At 31.5% G+C, this 17,061-nt stretch overlaps 1 protein-coding gene and 1 long non-coding RNA gene across 4 annotated transcripts; both read right to left on the bottom strand.

The window, feature by feature from the left end:
• Positions 1 to 5,920: 5,920 nt before the first annotated feature.
• LOC131628181 (uncharacterized) lies at positions 5,921 to 11,169 on the bottom strand. 3 transcript variants are annotated; one of them, XM_058899057.1, is made up of 6 exons: positions 10,874 to 11,123; positions 9,827 to 10,579; positions 9,246 to 9,751; positions 8,788 to 9,107; positions 6,271 to 6,863; positions 5,921 to 6,170 (listed from the first exon to the last, which is right to left on the bottom strand). In XM_058899057.1, the coding sequence occupies exons 4-6, from the start codon at positions 9,100 to 9,102 to the stop codon at positions 6,161 to 6,163; spliced, it is 918 nt and encodes a 305-aa protein (XP_058755040.1). In that variant the 5' UTR covers positions 9,103 to 9,107; positions 9,246 to 9,751; positions 9,827 to 10,579; positions 10,874 to 11,123; the 3' UTR covers positions 5,921 to 6,160. The 3 variants fall into 3 exon arrangements, with proteins under 3 accessions (XP_058755040.1, XP_058755036.1, XP_058755034.1); XM_058899053.1 differs by lacking the exons at positions 9,246 to 9,751; positions 9,827 to 10,579 and having other exon boundaries at positions 5,922 to 6,170; positions 10,874 to 11,114; XM_058899051.1 differs by lacking the exons at positions 5,921 to 6,170; positions 6,271 to 6,863 and having other exon boundaries at positions 8,915 to 9,107; positions 10,874 to 11,169.
• Positions 11,170 to 11,427: 258 nt separating this feature from the next.
• LOC131600886 (uncharacterized) lies at positions 11,428 to 14,732 on the bottom strand. The gene is made up of 5 exons (XR_009283494.1): positions 14,605 to 14,732; positions 13,927 to 14,278; positions 13,738 to 13,849; positions 12,593 to 12,757; positions 11,428 to 11,886 (listed from the first exon to the last, which is right to left on the bottom strand). It is a non-coding gene; the product is annotated as an uncharacterized LOC131600886 (long non-coding RNA).
• Positions 14,733 to 17,061: the final 2,329 nt, after the last annotated feature.

Raw genomic sequence — 17,061 nt, 5'->3', positions numbered from 1 at the left:
GGGGAGGGGAGGGAATATTTAAAATAAAATGTGTTTGGTTCAATTTTTAGGAGGGGACTGGAGGGGAGGGGAGGGGAGCAAAATCCCTCCAAATGACACTTTTTGCGTTCCCCCGAATCGAGGGGATTCGGAGGGGAGGGGATCTGAGTATTAATATTAATTTAATTAATATATTTACTAAAATATCCTCAGTTTTATTTTATTATTTTAAAAAAAAAAAATTTTCATGTTCCTACTTTTCTTTTTGTGATTTTTTCTATATTACTTCCATCAACTTATTATAATTATTTTTCACCTTCAAATTATTTTTTTTATTTAATAAAAATTATTATTACTGTAATTTTTTGTTTTTTATTATAATTTATTTTATATATTCAAAAGTTGTTATCAACGCATAGTTTATTTTGTGTCGAGAGTTATAATATGAATCAAGTGTACTCAATTTTTATTTAATATTATGCAATAAGTTATGACTTTTTAATCACTCAGTTATACAAATATTATTTCCAAGAAAATATTTATGAAATTTTTACAATTGAATATCATATCACTTATATAAATTTACAAGGATAAAATTGTAAATTATTATTAAAATCCCTCCCCTCCCCTCGTGAACCAAACATATTTTTAAACGAAATCTCTTCCTTCCCCTCCCCTCCCCTCGTTTGAACCAAACATATATATAATTACAAAAAATCCCTCCCCTCCCCTTCCCTTCCCTCCATTAAAATTCTTCCCCTCCCCTCCCCCTCATTTGAACCAAACAGACCCTAAGGGTGTTCATGAGTTGGGTAAACCTAATAAACCCAGTAAAACCCACCCAAACCGATCCAAAAAAGTGGGTTGGGTCGGGTTATTGGGTGAATACGGTTTTCAAAAATGAAAACCCATTCAAAATAATTGGGTTATGGGTAAACCCACACCCAACCCACAAAACTCATGGGTTGCTGAGTGACTATATTTTTTCTCTTTTTTTGTAATTTGACAAGTGATGACTTTGATGTTTTTAATTTTGCTTGCTTCAATTTCAACTTTTTGAACATCTTTTATTTAGTAAGTAATGATTTTAACTTATTTAGGATGCCACATTTTAACTATTTTGATGCTAATTTTAATAAATTGCAAGTATTTTATGTAATTCTAGGTTTTACTGTGATGTAACTTTGATTTTTACATATATATATTTATGATAAATTTCATTATACATTTTGCATTTGATGTTTAAAAAAAACAGCAATAATATGTTAAACTATTTATTAAGAAAAAATGTAACATATCATTAATAATTATATAAGCAAATATAATATTGGATAACCCATTACCCAACCCAATCCAACCCACAAATTTGTGGTTTTACCCAAACCAGCCCAATGATATTATGGGTGGTTATTTTTTCTCACCCAAACTAGTGTACCATGTACGGGTTGGATTATGGTTTTGGCTAAATTCAACTCAAACCGACCCATGAACACCCCTACCACCCATGAACACCCCTACCTAGGATACTTAATACCTAGGATACTTAATGATAAATCGTGTTAATGTATAATGTAAAAATTTGCAATATATGTGATGAAAACATAATTAAAATGACCAATTTTCAATAAAATAAAGGTAATTGAAAGGCAATTAAAGCGACTTATTTATTCACCTCGAAAAAGACTTATTTTTAGCCCTGAAAACATATATAGAATGAAATGATTAGGATTTTTGAATGATGCAAAAATAAATTAACTAAATCTGCGTAATTAATGATAAAACAATAAATAAATATAAAAGGTATAAAATAATAATAAAACCTTCTAAAATTATATAAAAATATATATTTTTTAGTACAATAAAAATGAAAACAAAACTACTTTTCTAATAAATCCAACAAAAGATGCTCATTTACAGTTGAGATTTACAAACATTCATGCATTTTGGATATCAATGGTCATACACAATTACACTTATAAGTAAACATTTGTAAAAGTCATAAATGATAAAAAAAAAAAAGATGAACTGTATGATACATTTGCACCCATTTTAAACACCTTTACTATTAACTAGTGGGAAACCCGTGCGTCCGCACGGGTTTTGGTGTGGGTTGGACTGTGTTTATCAGATACATATAATATTAAGTTAAAAAATCGAAAAAGTTTTTTTTTGGTATGAAATTAAAATATAGAAGTTATATTGTTTAAACAAAACTATTCAATTGATTAGAAAAAAAAAATCAAAAATAGTATTTATTTATAGAATATGGTTTAATATTAATAAAAAATAATGTAGATTCTGAAGTCCATAAATAGAATGATAAAAAAGAAAGAATTTAATGTTGTAAAAAAAAATAACATGTGTGTTTGGGTATATTTTTGTATGGTTACCTGTGCGTCCGCACGAGTTCTGGTGTGGACTGCAGATATGCTACGACAAATTTTTGTATGGTCACCCGTCGTTTACATGGTATACACGTGTTACCCGTGCGTTCACACAAACTTTGGACTGGTTACCTGTGCGTTACACGTATTATCTTTAAAATTATTGTATTTTAAATTAAAAATAATTATAAAATAAAAATATTATATACATAAATAATTAAAAAACAACACATTTTTATCGTGTTTGAATTCATACATTATTTTAAATATTTTTATTTTTATTTTATTTTATTGTACAAAAAATGTATTAACCCACGCGTTCACACATATTTTGACCTGGTTACTTGTGCGTTCGCACGGTACTGATGTGTTATTCGTGCGTCTACATGGATTTTGGTCAAGTTACTCGTGGGTTCACACGGTACTGGTGTATGAAATAAGGTGTATTTTTTGCCAAAATAAAAATGCATAAAATATCTGTAGGTGTATGAAATATTCAAAAAGATAATATTGAAGGTGATTCTCCCATAATTGAAAATAACATTTGAATATTATAAGTAGGTTGTATAAAATAGTTACTAACTCCATATTAAAAAATAAGTTGTTTGAAAAATAAAATAGTAGTTTCAGAAAATACTGGTGTGGTACGCACGGTTTTTATTTTAAAATGTATAAAGGATGAAATAAGGAAAACAAAATACTGGTGTGGTACGTAGTTTATTTTTTTGATCGAAAGAAATATTTTTAAAATAAAGACGTCAATAATATATATTTCAATTATTCATATATTATCTTTAAAATTATTGTATATATCGCAAAAAATTATTTCAAAATTAAAATATTAGATACATAAATAATTAAAAAACAACACATTTTTTTTGAGTTTGAATTTATACATTGTTTTTTATATATTTACTTTTATTTTCTTTAATTGTAAAAAAATGTAATGACCCATGCGTTCACACGTATTTTGAACTGGTTACTCATAGGTTCACACGTATTTTGACCTAGTTACCCATGCGTTCACACGGTACTGGTGCGTTACCCGTGCGTTCACACAGATTTTGACATGGTTATCCATGCGTTCACACAGTACTAATGTGTTACCCGTACGTTCACACTGATTTTGATCTGGTTACCCGTGCGTTCACACAGTACTGAATCCGTACATTAATTTTTTTTTCGAATTTGAATTCATACATTTTTCTTTCGCTTATAGTTCATTAACTTAATTTTATTCAATTTAATGTTATTAAATTATAAGTCTAAATAATTAAATTAGCTTTGTTTTTATAATATTAGTAATCACTTTTTATAAGCCTAAATAATTATTTTATAATATTAGTAATCACTTTTTATAAGCCTAAATAATTAATATAGAAAATAAGGTGTATTGGTAATAGTAACTAGTAGAAGACCCGTGCGTCCGCACGGGTAAATCAAATTTTAAGATGAATAATTTAAGATTCACAAAATATAATATAGACGAAATGAATCTATATGTAGTAGGTATGTAAAAAAAATAAGGAAATGCAATAGTCATTCGTATCTTAGGTAATTCGATAAGGTCAGATTGTTGGTGATATACAATTGTTATTATAAAATCACTAATGAGTGAAAATATTTAAATATAAATATTTATCAAATCACCAACATGATAAGTTTAATATGTCTAATAAATATAAATATTTACAAATATGACTAATAAATATAAATATTTATAAATATCACTAATGATTATAAATATTTATAATGTTTTGTTGTTTAAATAAAAAAGTATTGTGGTGATAGTGTCCCGTGAAAATAATCTGTTTATACTAATTATAAATATTTATAATATTTTGTTGATTAAAATAAAACATGTATTATGGTGATAATATCCGTGAAAATAATCTAATTATGCTAATTAGTGTATATATAAGCTATCATGTTGTATGTGGAGCGTTTTACAAAAAACCCCTTATAATCATCATGTAATATAGTGATTCATATTTTTATTTAAATTACCAAAAACCTTCATCAATTTATTGTTTTCTGGTTTCATTTTTATCTTTTTCTCAAAAATCATTGATAATTACTTTAAAGAGGTTGATTGCATCATCTCATGCCATGCACCCATTTCACTCACATATTTAGACTTCTAATCTCTTTCAATTTTGAATTTATCTTATAACTTTCAGTATATAAAGGATATTAGGCATTAATACAAAATTTCTATACTTTAGTCAACGAATGAATAATGAGAATATTGTTTAAGAAATCCCTATTTTTCTGCTCAACAATTATAAAAGAAAGTTTAAAAATAAGAAACTCCTAATTTTGTTTTAAATTTAAAAAATGGCTTTTTAAAGAATTTATGAACATTTTAACATTTATCACTTATACTAAAATAATTTTAAAGCAATTTATTTGTAGAGTTGCTTATGCCTCTTTGATAAATAATTGTTTTTAAATAAGTAATTAATAAAGATATTTATTTTTAATAATTGATCAATAAAAAATTAGTTTTCTTATATATAACTTATCTTTTTAAAATATTGAGAAACGTTTATTTAAACATATCATTTACTTGCAAAAGTTGCAACACTTGTCTTTAAAACTTGTTGCTATGGTATTGCATCCTTGACTTTACTACAACTCCACCAAAACAACCTAATTGCTAACCCAATAGAAGTTAAAAATCAATTTGAATCCATGATGTCATGCTCTGCTTTTATCAACATTTTATGTATGTGAACATCATATTAATCCATAAAAATCTATCAAAAAATAATTAATCCTTCATGTAATTTATTAGTATTGCTTGAAAAGATCATAGCAGTTAGCTAGTGTTTGCTTGGCTAGAAAATATAACAGCCCATGCTCAATATCACGTTGTTAGCAGTACCTCTAAAATTATCTCATTGTTATACAACTTGATTATATCAATCCCTAAGGCTATGTTTGGGAGTTTTAAAACAAGGGGAGGGGAAGGCTTTGGAGGGAAGGGAAAAGAAAGGGAGGGGAGGAGGAAGAAGGGAAACCCTCTCCCTTGTTTGGGAGTTTAAAAAATAAGAACAAAAGGTAATGGATGGCTTTTGTTGTAATATTACTTTTTTACCCTTTTTCTTAAATTATTAATTTATATTCTTACTTTATAATTATAATTCTGATCTAATAAGAATAGTTAAAATCAAAATAAATATAAATGTGAAAAAATTTGTTAAAATAACAATAAATTAATTTTTTAATTATATTATTATTTATTTTATTATTAATTTGAAAAATATAAAAAAAAAAGTGATAATTGTTTTTAGATAAGATTAAAAAATATATCTAATAAAAAATTTAAAATTAAACTACATGTAATTCTTAAAAACTTGATAAAATAATACTACATAAATAAAAATTCAATTTTTCTAAAAATTATATTATTTTTTATTTCATTATTAATTTGAAAAATACACAAAAAAGTGGTAAATTTTTCTAGATAAAATTAAAAACTATATCTAATACTTGAAATTAAAATTAAAATACATTTAAATTAAAAACTATATCTAATTCAATTGACAATATTTCTTATTTTATTCTTGAAGTCCAAAATCAAATGTACTAAAAATTTCTTAAAATCAATTTAATTGACAAACACAATGTAGATCCGAGTTTTCACAATTCATAAGTACCACATAGATCGAAATTAGTAACAATTCAAGATAATGTATTCGATTACAACTTCGACAACAATCATATATTCTTAACTTCTTTCTTCCATCATCTCACACATTCATACGATGTTCAAACTTCTCTTTTCCATCCTCTCACAAATTCCTACAATATTCAACCCAAAATAACAAATTAACATCATCATATATGCTTTCAATAGAATTAGTAATTATATGAAAAAATATTCAAAAAATACATTAATTACCTTGACGGACGACCTTGACCAAACATAAGGTCAACTAAATAATTCTTTCGAATATCTTCGGGGAGTCCAAGTAAAGCTCTAACTTTTTCAGGATATTCAAGAAGATAAGTATATGCTGGAGTGAGCATATGTCTCTCCACTTGCATTTCCTGTAAAAGTTTCCAAACATCTGCTTCTGGAATTGGAAGTTTGATGTTAGCTCTCTCATAAGCCGAAACACTTTCCTTAAAATATTTATCATGAGATGCAGTACTCTCTCTAAAAGCATCAGCTATGGTCAAAAGAGCAGATTTTATCCCTTCAATTTCAGCTTCATCTTGAGCCTTTTTAGATCTTTTAGCTTTAGGTTCTGGTGGAATTTGCACCTCAGGAGAAGTAACATCTTGATCATTGCCTCCCTCTTGCAAACTCTCTAATGTCACTTGCTCACTAGTTTCGATGGACTCTGACGCACGATTGAGGGGATGATTTTGCCGAATATCTTCATCATTTATAACTTTTCCTCCAGTGGCTCTATCATCTCCACATGCAATTGACAACTTGTCATAATTAGGAATAGGTTTAGTCATCCATTGTGCAGCTTCCGGTTTTGCCTATAAAAAAAATGAAATTATGAATAAATATCACAAGAAATGACTTCTATATAAATACACTCTCATGGAAATAACTTCACATATCACAACCACAATTCTCTAGTAAAGAATCAAGTAAAGAATAAAATAAAACCATCCAATCCATTGACCAATTCAATAAGCATCTGTAGAGGAACAGCACCAATGCTAACTAACAAAACCTTAACTTCTTTATAGAAACACACTGTTTTGAGAAGGCTTAATCCAGGACAGCATATGAAGTAAAAGGACCAAGCAAACAACACAAAACAGAAACACCGCCTTCATCAATCACAGACTTACGAGCAGTAGCATGAATCCTAGAAGACCTACCAACAAAGACAACATTGTTTACATTACTCTTATTCATCTCAGCATCCACAAGACAACTCTACTATTTTCATACACTCTTTAAAAAGGTGTACATAAATCTAGTTGCACATAATCCTATTTACACCTCACCCCACCTTTAATTACCAAATCCGTTGTTGTGAATCTCTTTCACCCCTGTTGTTCTGTCTCTCATACATACCAATGTGTGGATTTGAACGGATCTATCTTCTGAAAACAACTGATTATCAAATCTCTGAAAGATATTTTTAGTAACACACACGGTGCGTGAGAATCTCCAAGGTGGAATAAGATGGAATAAGAGATTGTCAAAGAAAAAGAGTAAGTATTTAAATTTTAAAATTTAGGAAAGAATCTTTCATTTTGTACTATCAATCGCAGAAACTCAGAGATGCAATAAATCTCCATGAGAAAAGAGTAGAAAAGTTTCACTTTTGAAATGAAAGTCCTTTGGAGTATGTAACTTGTCCTCTGACTCCTTTTCTGAGTGCAAGTACCAAAGGAATTAAACAAGGCATAGACATTGGATACACTCAGCTCAGCATACCACGACATCACAATGATTCTGTGAAGTTCACAAAATTCAACTCCTGCTAATAATTCTATCTATGACCCATTCTTCTTTTCTCTGTCACAATTGTTTTTTAACTTTTTACCCGTGTCTTCTATGAAATAGTAATAATGTTGTACTAGTAAAAAGTAGTACCATGTATCATAAGGCTGTGTCATTATTCCACCATGTATCATTAGGAAGAACTTAATTATTTCACTCTCCCTTTCCTGTACCAAAACATCATCTATCTCCATGCCAACAATATCAGCCAAAATGGAAAACTGATATAACTACTAAAAGCAGAACCAATGCCTAACAGAAAATCAACTGACTGACCCAAACTGATATAACTAACTGTAACTTAATAAAAAAACCAACCCCTAACAGCAACAACAGAAAACCAATTCAGTAACCAACAGATGATAGAATCATATAACTGGTTCCACAAACCAACTCTAACCACTGGAATCCTAACCCTTGATTCCTCTATCTGCAAGCTTCCATCCAACAACTCAGAATCTCACAGCTGTGACTAACTTCCTCTTCCTCTCAACTTATATAAGTCAATCATCACTACTCTTATCAGGGACATGCACCATTTTTTCACCCTTCATCACCTTCTCAATCCTCTCTCCCATATAAACTTCTTCATCTTAAACCATTCTCACTATCTCTCAATCCATCACCATTTCCATTCCTTCATCAACCTCACACTCTCATCTTCGCCTCTATAATAACCATGAACATACACATCCACCATTGCATTTTCATAACAAAAGCCAAACTGTGAATTCAAATCAAAGTAATTGAAGACCAACAGTTACTAACCTAAGCAGAACTAAAAGAAATCAATAACAGTATGGTTGATATATTTACAACAAACAGAAACTTAACACATCATTTTGACATTGAACAAATAAAACCACAACAAGCAAGCATACATGACAGAAGAAACAACAAGCAATAGAATCCATGATGACATAATTAACAAGCAAAACATACCTCAATTAGTGTTTTCCAAACTTCAGGTTCAGCAATCCAACGATGTGTGTTTGAATCCCAAGCAAATCCACTCAAGTTCTTGAAAATGTCATAGCGTTTATGAAAGTTTTTTTTCACTAATTTCCATCTTCCTTTCACTTTTTCCTTTTGAAAAGATCTTCGAAACTTTTCAGCCATCTCATTTGTAATGTTGCTATATGCTTTTGATGTATAGGTTCCATTCACTTTGTTTCCCTCATTTACTTGATGCACAAAGGCATCAATAAGAGCATTGTCCATTTCCGTTGTCCATATCTCTCTTTCAGAGTTAGACATGATTCCTGATATATTACAATTGAAGAAAAATAAATATGATAGAGAATTAACGACGATATAAAATATATAGAGAGAGGAATTCATTATCAATGAAATAATGTCGAATCAAACAAAATACATCATAATAAGCACAACTAGATTACCTTAGAAAAACACCATAGAATTTCTATAAAATTTCCCTAATCGTGTGTTATGTAGTCATTCCACATTGCATTAATCATAGAATTTCTATAAATCTGCCCTAAACGTGTGTGTTCTTCATCCTCGTCTACTTCTAAATGTCCATGATTAGCTTGAGGTGCACTTTGATTTCCAATTTCTTCATCTACCTCCGCAATCAAGCCTTCATCGGGATCTACTCCCATCAAAAAGTTATGCAAAATGCAACAGGCAAGAATAATATAATTTTGAGTGTCGACTCCATAAGTCGTTTCAGCACCAGTTGCAATGATTGGAAATCTTTTCTTTACAACCCCAAAAGCCCTTTCAACAACATTACGCAACGATGAGTGACGAAGGTTGAATAACTCTTGAGGTGTTCTAGGGGGGTTTGTGGCGGAAAACTCTTTCAAGTGGTAACGTGTTGATCTAAGTGGTGTAATCAGCCCTTTTCTCAACATGAATCCAGCATCAAGAATATAAAATTTACCTATAAATCAAAAAACTATTACTAACATTTATAGGGAAAAAAGTAAATGAAAAAGAATGACTAAGTCTTAACTACCTCTTGGTATTTTGAGACCATTTGTTCTCCGTAGGGCATGTTTTAATATTCTAGAATCGGAAGCAGTGCCCTCCCATCCAGGCAAAACATAAGTAAACCTTAGATCAAACGAGCATGCGACCAACACATTTTGTGTAGGAAAATCTTTCCTACCACGATACCTTGAAGCTTCGGCCAACGGTACTTTTACACGAACATGTGTACAATCAATCGCCCCAACACAGTCTTTAAAATAAGGGTAAAATCGACTGTTTCCAAGAATTTCTGCAGGAATGCGTGAACCATCTGGTTGTTTGAGATATGTACGTCCTATCTCAATTATCGACCTAAGCACACGATGAAAATGACGACTAGTACTCTCCCCAGAGCGTCGAAACCAGAACTGAATCTCACGATTTCTAACATTGTGAGTTAGAATATATAGTGTCTTAGCAACTTGTTCCTCTACAGTTACCCTTTGTGTTGGTCGAAGACCACCCTCTTGTTGTAATATAGAACATAAGTCTAAAAAGGCTTTAGGACTCATTCTTATTATCTTCCGACCTTCACTAGTTGCAACTATGTTCATTATCTTATCTCGTACTTTCTCCTTCTCTAGCGTCAAACTACGATCAACAATCCTAACTCGAGACCGAATTTTAATAATGTAGTAATGAACTACAAGACATAGAACATGAACAATAGTCATTTGAATTCTTTGTCTCCATCTACTCAATGCATTAATTGTTCGATGATCCATTTAACAATTGAAACCTAAATCCAATCAAACAAAAGTGATTATGTTAAAATAATTTTCTGCTCCATTCTGTTATATAAACGTTAAATTTCAACCCATGTAAAAATTAGCTTCTACAATAATATATACTAATATTTTACACAGAACAAAAAATGGGGTAGCTACAAATCCAACAAACATAGAACAATCATTATTATTTGATTTGAACATTCAGCAAGTAGAATCCTAGGTTGATGAATTTTAAACTGATGTAAGATTTCTAAATGAAAGTGAAAACAATGTGTAGAAGTAAGAGTGAAAGAGATTCGTACCAGAACAAGAGTGTTTGCAGCTGAGAGAGAAACTTCGCCGGAGGTCGTCGTCGGAAGTTGCCGGAGATCGCCGCCGTGAGGGATGAGAGAGGTGAGAAATCGTGAATCAGTGAGAGAGAATTTTGATTATGTGGTGAAATTAGGGTTATGTCTAAAATTGGAATTTTGAAATAATAATAAGGGTAAATCTGTCAATTTAGTCCTAAATCCCCTAAAACCCCCCAATATGGGGGAACTCTAAAATTGGGTCAAATGAGGGCTTTGGAGGGCTTCAAAAAATCCCCAAAACCTTTCTCTCTTTTTTTTGAACTCCCAAACAAGGGTTTATCATACCATAAACCTTTCCTTCCCCTCCCCTCCCCTCCAAAACCCAACTCCCAAACACAGCCTAAAACATCTTCAAAGTTATTTTCAAAGTCACCTGATTGGATGCAAGTGTGAAATTTTCATAATATTTAAACTTTAATCTTAATATATTACTAAAGTTTAGTCTTTTATTCAAAATAGTTAAGTACTAACTCAATGATGTATGTTATTAATATAAAATTCCAGTCAAGCACTAAGTCAAGGCCTTCAATCTTAAATTCAATGAAGCACTATTCAATGAAGCACTAAGTCAAAATAGTATTCATATATCTTTATACAGTAGCTTAACATGCACATTCATACAATTTTTGGAAGACATGTCTGCTGCTTCTCATATGCCAAAGAAATTACTACAATCTCAAAAGCTTTCACTATCAAACTCAATCACAATATTAGTATTACTTTATTTGTACATTTTTCAATGTAACAGATAAAATATATTACAAATAGTAGGATTAGTATAAACTGATATTGGGAGCAGAAAAAACAACAATAGTTTTAAGCAAAGTAGACCTCAATTCATGCAAAAAGTAACAGCAGGCTGTGAACTTTGATTAAGGTAGCAGGTTGTATTTATTGATGAGTTGACCCCTTGTCAACATCGACCACAATGCACACTACAGCCAGGCTGGAATAAAGCAAAAATCCTGCACAAAATAAAAGCACAGATAGCATGATAATTTGCAGAATTCAAGTAAGAAAAATAATAATTTAAATGGTTGAGTGTGAAACCGTGCTAGGTGATGCTAGAATCCGTTCCATGGTTGTTTTGATATAACAAACAGATTATAAACTTATTCTATGTACTTTATTTTATTTCACTAATAGAAGTGTATGATAGTAAAGAAGTTTGAACTATTCCATTAGCAAAAATAGAAAAGTTGGCATGACAAATTTGAGGTAAAGCATAGCATTTATAAATTTGAGGTAAAGCATAGCATTTATAAATTTGAGGTAAAGCATATACAACTTCAAATATAGACAATCTATCAAAATAAGATAAATACATGCTTGTTAGCTAGATATGATGTGTGTTAGAATCCTTACACATTTATAGTTTATGGAACAAACTTGATAGAATGGGAATAGTACAAGGACTATTTAATATTTATGAACATATCTACCATGGAAATATGAGAGAACAAAATATAACAAAGTTGGAGTTTTTATTGGTCGTCATCAACTCTATAATGATGACGGTGGTCTTGGAAAAATGCCGGTGACAGCGGCGTAGCCTGTGCAACATCAAGCCGGCGGAAGGTAACCCAACTTAACATATTCTTGGTCGTTGTTGCTAATGTCTTTTACTTAAAAAAAATAGTAAAAAAGAAAGATATGTGGCATATTATGCACCTTTAGATGGATCTGACAGACAATTGTTTTTGAAAGTCAGTCTAACTTTCCCGCTTTAAAGTTAGACAATCCGTGTCCAGGGAATTTGTGCTTACCACATCAGTCTTGACAAAGATGAGCAGAACAATTGCAAGATTAACAGTATACAAAACATTGAAACAAAATCTGCAATGAAAAAAAGAGAAAAGGGTTAATTAGCTCCGTACCACCAAGGAGAAGGTTCAATTTCACTGCCAGTTACTCCATCAAGACTATTGGAAACAACACCTACTCATTTTATAGATCCACTTGGTTGGAAGAAATTAGAATGCAAAGTATATGGCATTACATCTAAATGCCCCTAACTTGTTAAAAGGATCAGTGAACTATGATATTTATAATTGTAGTTGACCATTATTTGGTTCTATGTTAAGCGAGTGTTGACAAAGCTTTGTCTTGAGTTGACCATTATTTGGTTCTATGTAAAGTATATAACTGCAACTGTTTTTTTTATATGTACAACCATTATGTGGAATTTATTTAGATTGAGGTGTTACATATCTTCAAAATTAAAATAGTTGTGTATCAGAAGTGTATATTTCAGAAGCTGTTGCAAATTATATCAAAATTGACAAAATTAAAACAGAACAAAATGTAATCCATTAAAATGGAAATAGCATTACAAAAGAAGCAGATGTCTTGCAGGGAAGTTTGCTAAGCTTCTACAAAATAGTTTGATTGTTCAAAAGACAAGTGGTTCTTTTATAATGTGTTTTCACACATTTCAACAACAGAACATCAAGGACATTGACGAAACATCAATAGCTCGATATGTTTCACACAAAATATTCACAGCAAGATGAACAATGATAGCAACAAATGTTCAAACATCAAAGAAAAGAAAGTTGTGCAGAAAGTTTGTAGCTTTGACATGAAACTAAACAATGTGCGGAAATTTTGTAAACTTCAAAAAAAGTAACAACAAACTAAGAGATTTCAAAGTTTCCTTCTTTCACAAAAAAAATCTGGAATTTGTGTTATGAAAAATATGGTAATGCTAGAGAAAATATTGATAACAGGAAAATGAACATGCTGTGGCAAACTTTGAAAAAAGGAATTTGAAGATTCATGGTAATAGAAAATGTTTAGAGACACGAAAAAGATACCAGGATGAGAGAATGAGAGTTAACCATGAATCTTCACTTCTTCAGTTGAGAGGATGCGATATAACCGTGATTCTTGACTTCTTCAGGTTCTTCTTCAGCTTGATGAGAGAGACTGATAAAAGAAGGAAGATTCACTACACGATTTCACAACATAAAATAGAAATATGAGAGAAAGGGAAAATTACGAACCAGGAGAAACCACATGAACTGGCCGCTAGCCACAACTTTACCAACGAAACCGCATGAACTGCACCACAAACTTCGACATCACACCAAGTAGCTCACAATCATCGTTAACAATGTTTGCCTGACTCTGCAAGGGATTGCTTCTTCTTCTTTGTTCAATGACGCCGTCTCCGATATAACATTCGCATCCACTGACAAATATTACCCCTCCATATTTCTACTCATGAGCAACAAATTAATTCATAAAAAAATGAATAATCAACAGTGAGGTGCTACGTCTTATTTTTCTTTGTTAAACCTGATTAGAAGCTTTGTATTTTATCTCCCCAAGATGTTTGTTAGTACTATACCGTTCCTGCAATAGTTAGTGCAATCAATTTCATTCCAAATCCCATGATAGTACATAGAAATGGTAATATAAGTAAACATACAAAATCTTCATCAACCCACGACGGTGTTTACGATCTTCATCAACCCATTCAAAAGCAACATTAATATTTTCAGAACATCAAATCAACAAAAACAATGAAATCATAAATTAATATCCATAAACAAATCTCATTCAACTTAGAACTTCTTGAAAATCAGAAGAACAAAATAAAAATAGAAGAAAGGTGGATCTAAGTTAAAAACTGAATGGTTAGTTTGATTTTGAAGATGAGTATTGTTTGCTATTCATACCTGCCGGTGAAGAAACGACGAACAGGGCAAGGATACAGGCTACAGCGGATGTCTAAGCTTTGGACGGAGGAGTGGGTATAATATTGATAGGAGGGAAAAGAAAAATGCCAAAAAAGTTGAATGGAAGTACAAAACAATTTGAATTTGTCCAATGAGAATCACACAAATGGCCAAGAGCAATTTTTAATTTGTTAATTACTTATATAGCCTTTTGTTAGTGTAAATTTTATTTGAAGGAAGGGTATATTAGTCAGTTTGGGCAACGTTATAGTATTGGGTAGATAGTTGATAGCACTTCAAAAAGTTCTAAGGATAATGCTTCTTGTTACAAACACTGTACGAAAAATGAACCAATTGTCTATGACCTTTGGATTAAAACACGGTAGCACCGTTTTATTTATCTCTCGCCCATGTATTTTATTCCATCTTCTAATTATATGCTGTTGTTATTGTTGGCTTTGGACGAAAAAATATTTCTCGTGCTATATAGCACTTCTCTTTCCCGTATATACACATAAATACATGTTACATGTCTTCAGATATGATGGGTCTTATTTACACATAATATTATAATAATAAATATATAAAGGATAAAAATAGAAATCTTAATTCCTAAAATCGAATAGATTTGCAAATATCTTAACATTTATACGTTTTAATTAGAATTGAATAGCATAAAGAGGAGAATATATTTTTACTACGGTTAGGATTATAGAATAAAAAATATAGATTTTTTAAAATATATATTCTAAAAATAAGATTTAAAGAATGTAATATAATATGTAAGGAAAAACATGTTTGTCTTAAGCTGATACACTAAAATAAGGTAGCAAACTTAAACCTGTTGAGAATCAAGTGTGAGTGTGGATAATAGTCCCACATTGGAAATGAGTGTGGTGACTTGAGTATATATAAGTGGGAGAACCCACCCACCTATCATCTTAAGGTTTTAGGTGGAGAAGTGGTGTCTCTCCCACAAAGGTGTGTTGCTCAAAGGAATGTCCCGAAAATTAACAATGCTCCCGACTCGACCCTCCCCCGATGTTGCGCTAACAATGGTATCATGAGCCTTTGGTTCAAGAATAAGGGACCGGCTAAAAACTTGCAGTTGAAGAGAATCAACGGATACAAGTGTATGTGGAAGAGAAGCTTCCACATCAGGGAGAGCATTGTGTAAGACTCACACTTGAGGGGGAGTGTTGAGAATCAAGTGTGAGTGTGGATAATAGTCCCACATTGGAAATGAGTGTGGTGACTTGAGCATATATAAGTGGGAGAACCCACTCACCTATCACCTTAAGGTTTTAGGTGGAAAAGTGGTGTCTCTCCCACAAAGGTGTGTTGCTCAAAGGAATGTCCCGAAAATTAACAATGCTCCCGACTCGACCCTCCCCCGATGTTGCGCTAACAAAACCGCAGATGAATCAGAGAACATCACCTTAAGGTTTTAGGTGGAGAAGTGGCGTCTCTCCCACAAAGGTGTGTTGCTCAAAGGAATGTCCCGAAAATTAACAATGCTCCAGACTCGACCCTCCCCCAATGTTGCGCTAACAAAACCAACATAAGCAAATGAACAATCTTTATCGAATAAACTGAAGTTCATCATTACACAAAAGTAACATGTTATTTTACTCATAAACTAACAAACTTATATCAATTTTCACTTAACAACCGTGCTTCCAAAACCTGCAAAATCTAAACAACTGTGTTCTAGTCTTGTATAACATAACACATGCTACTGGTTCCAACATACATTTTACACGCATGTGATTCTACAGTCACGCTCAACTTATCCACAAAATGTTTCTTCAATGTCTTGTGCTGCACGCATCCATAACAAATAACTCAGTATCCAACAAAATGTAATGAAACATAAATCAAATATATACAATAGTATAACAAATACCTCCTAAAGATCTCTTGCTTCAACAACACTTTTTGGCGGTATGTCAATGTCATCCTAATTCGTTGCTATAGCGATAAGCTGAGCACCTTTACTAAGCAACACAACGGCGACCCTGTATCAGGAAAAGAGGACCTGCCCATATCTATCCAAATACAAAATTAAGATACTTGAAGGGAAGAGAAAGATAAAACCTTTGAAATGGCCCTTAAACTGAAGTGAACAATATATTCATTTTTCGTCATCCCTCCTTTTCCAACCTCAAGCATATCAGGATCTGTTGATTTAAAATGCTTAATGAATATCTTTACTCGTAAATTAAATGAAATAAATGTACAAACTCGATGTCTAAGATAATGAGAAATTCTAAATTCCAGCCATCAGGTCTTGCTAACTCGGCGTAAACTTCATTCGTGTCCGCCTTTGAAATCATACTTCATCAAAGAACTATACACATTACAAACCATACTTGTTCACGTTTAAGAACGGCTTGTACAAACAAATTGAATGTATGGTTTTTACCTTTCCCATGTATCACTTATATGACCGGCATT

The sequence above is a fragment of the Vicia villosa genome, linkage group LG1 (assembly GCF_029867415.1).
Source record: "Vicia villosa cultivar HV-30 ecotype Madison, WI linkage group LG1, Vvil1.0, whole genome shotgun sequence".
In the NCBI taxonomy this organism is placed as follows: domain Eukaryota; kingdom Viridiplantae; phylum Streptophyta; class Magnoliopsida; order Fabales; family Fabaceae; genus Vicia; species Vicia villosa.
Note: the sequence above shows the minus strand (reverse complement) of the source record. Positions and strands in the feature narration are given on the sequence as shown.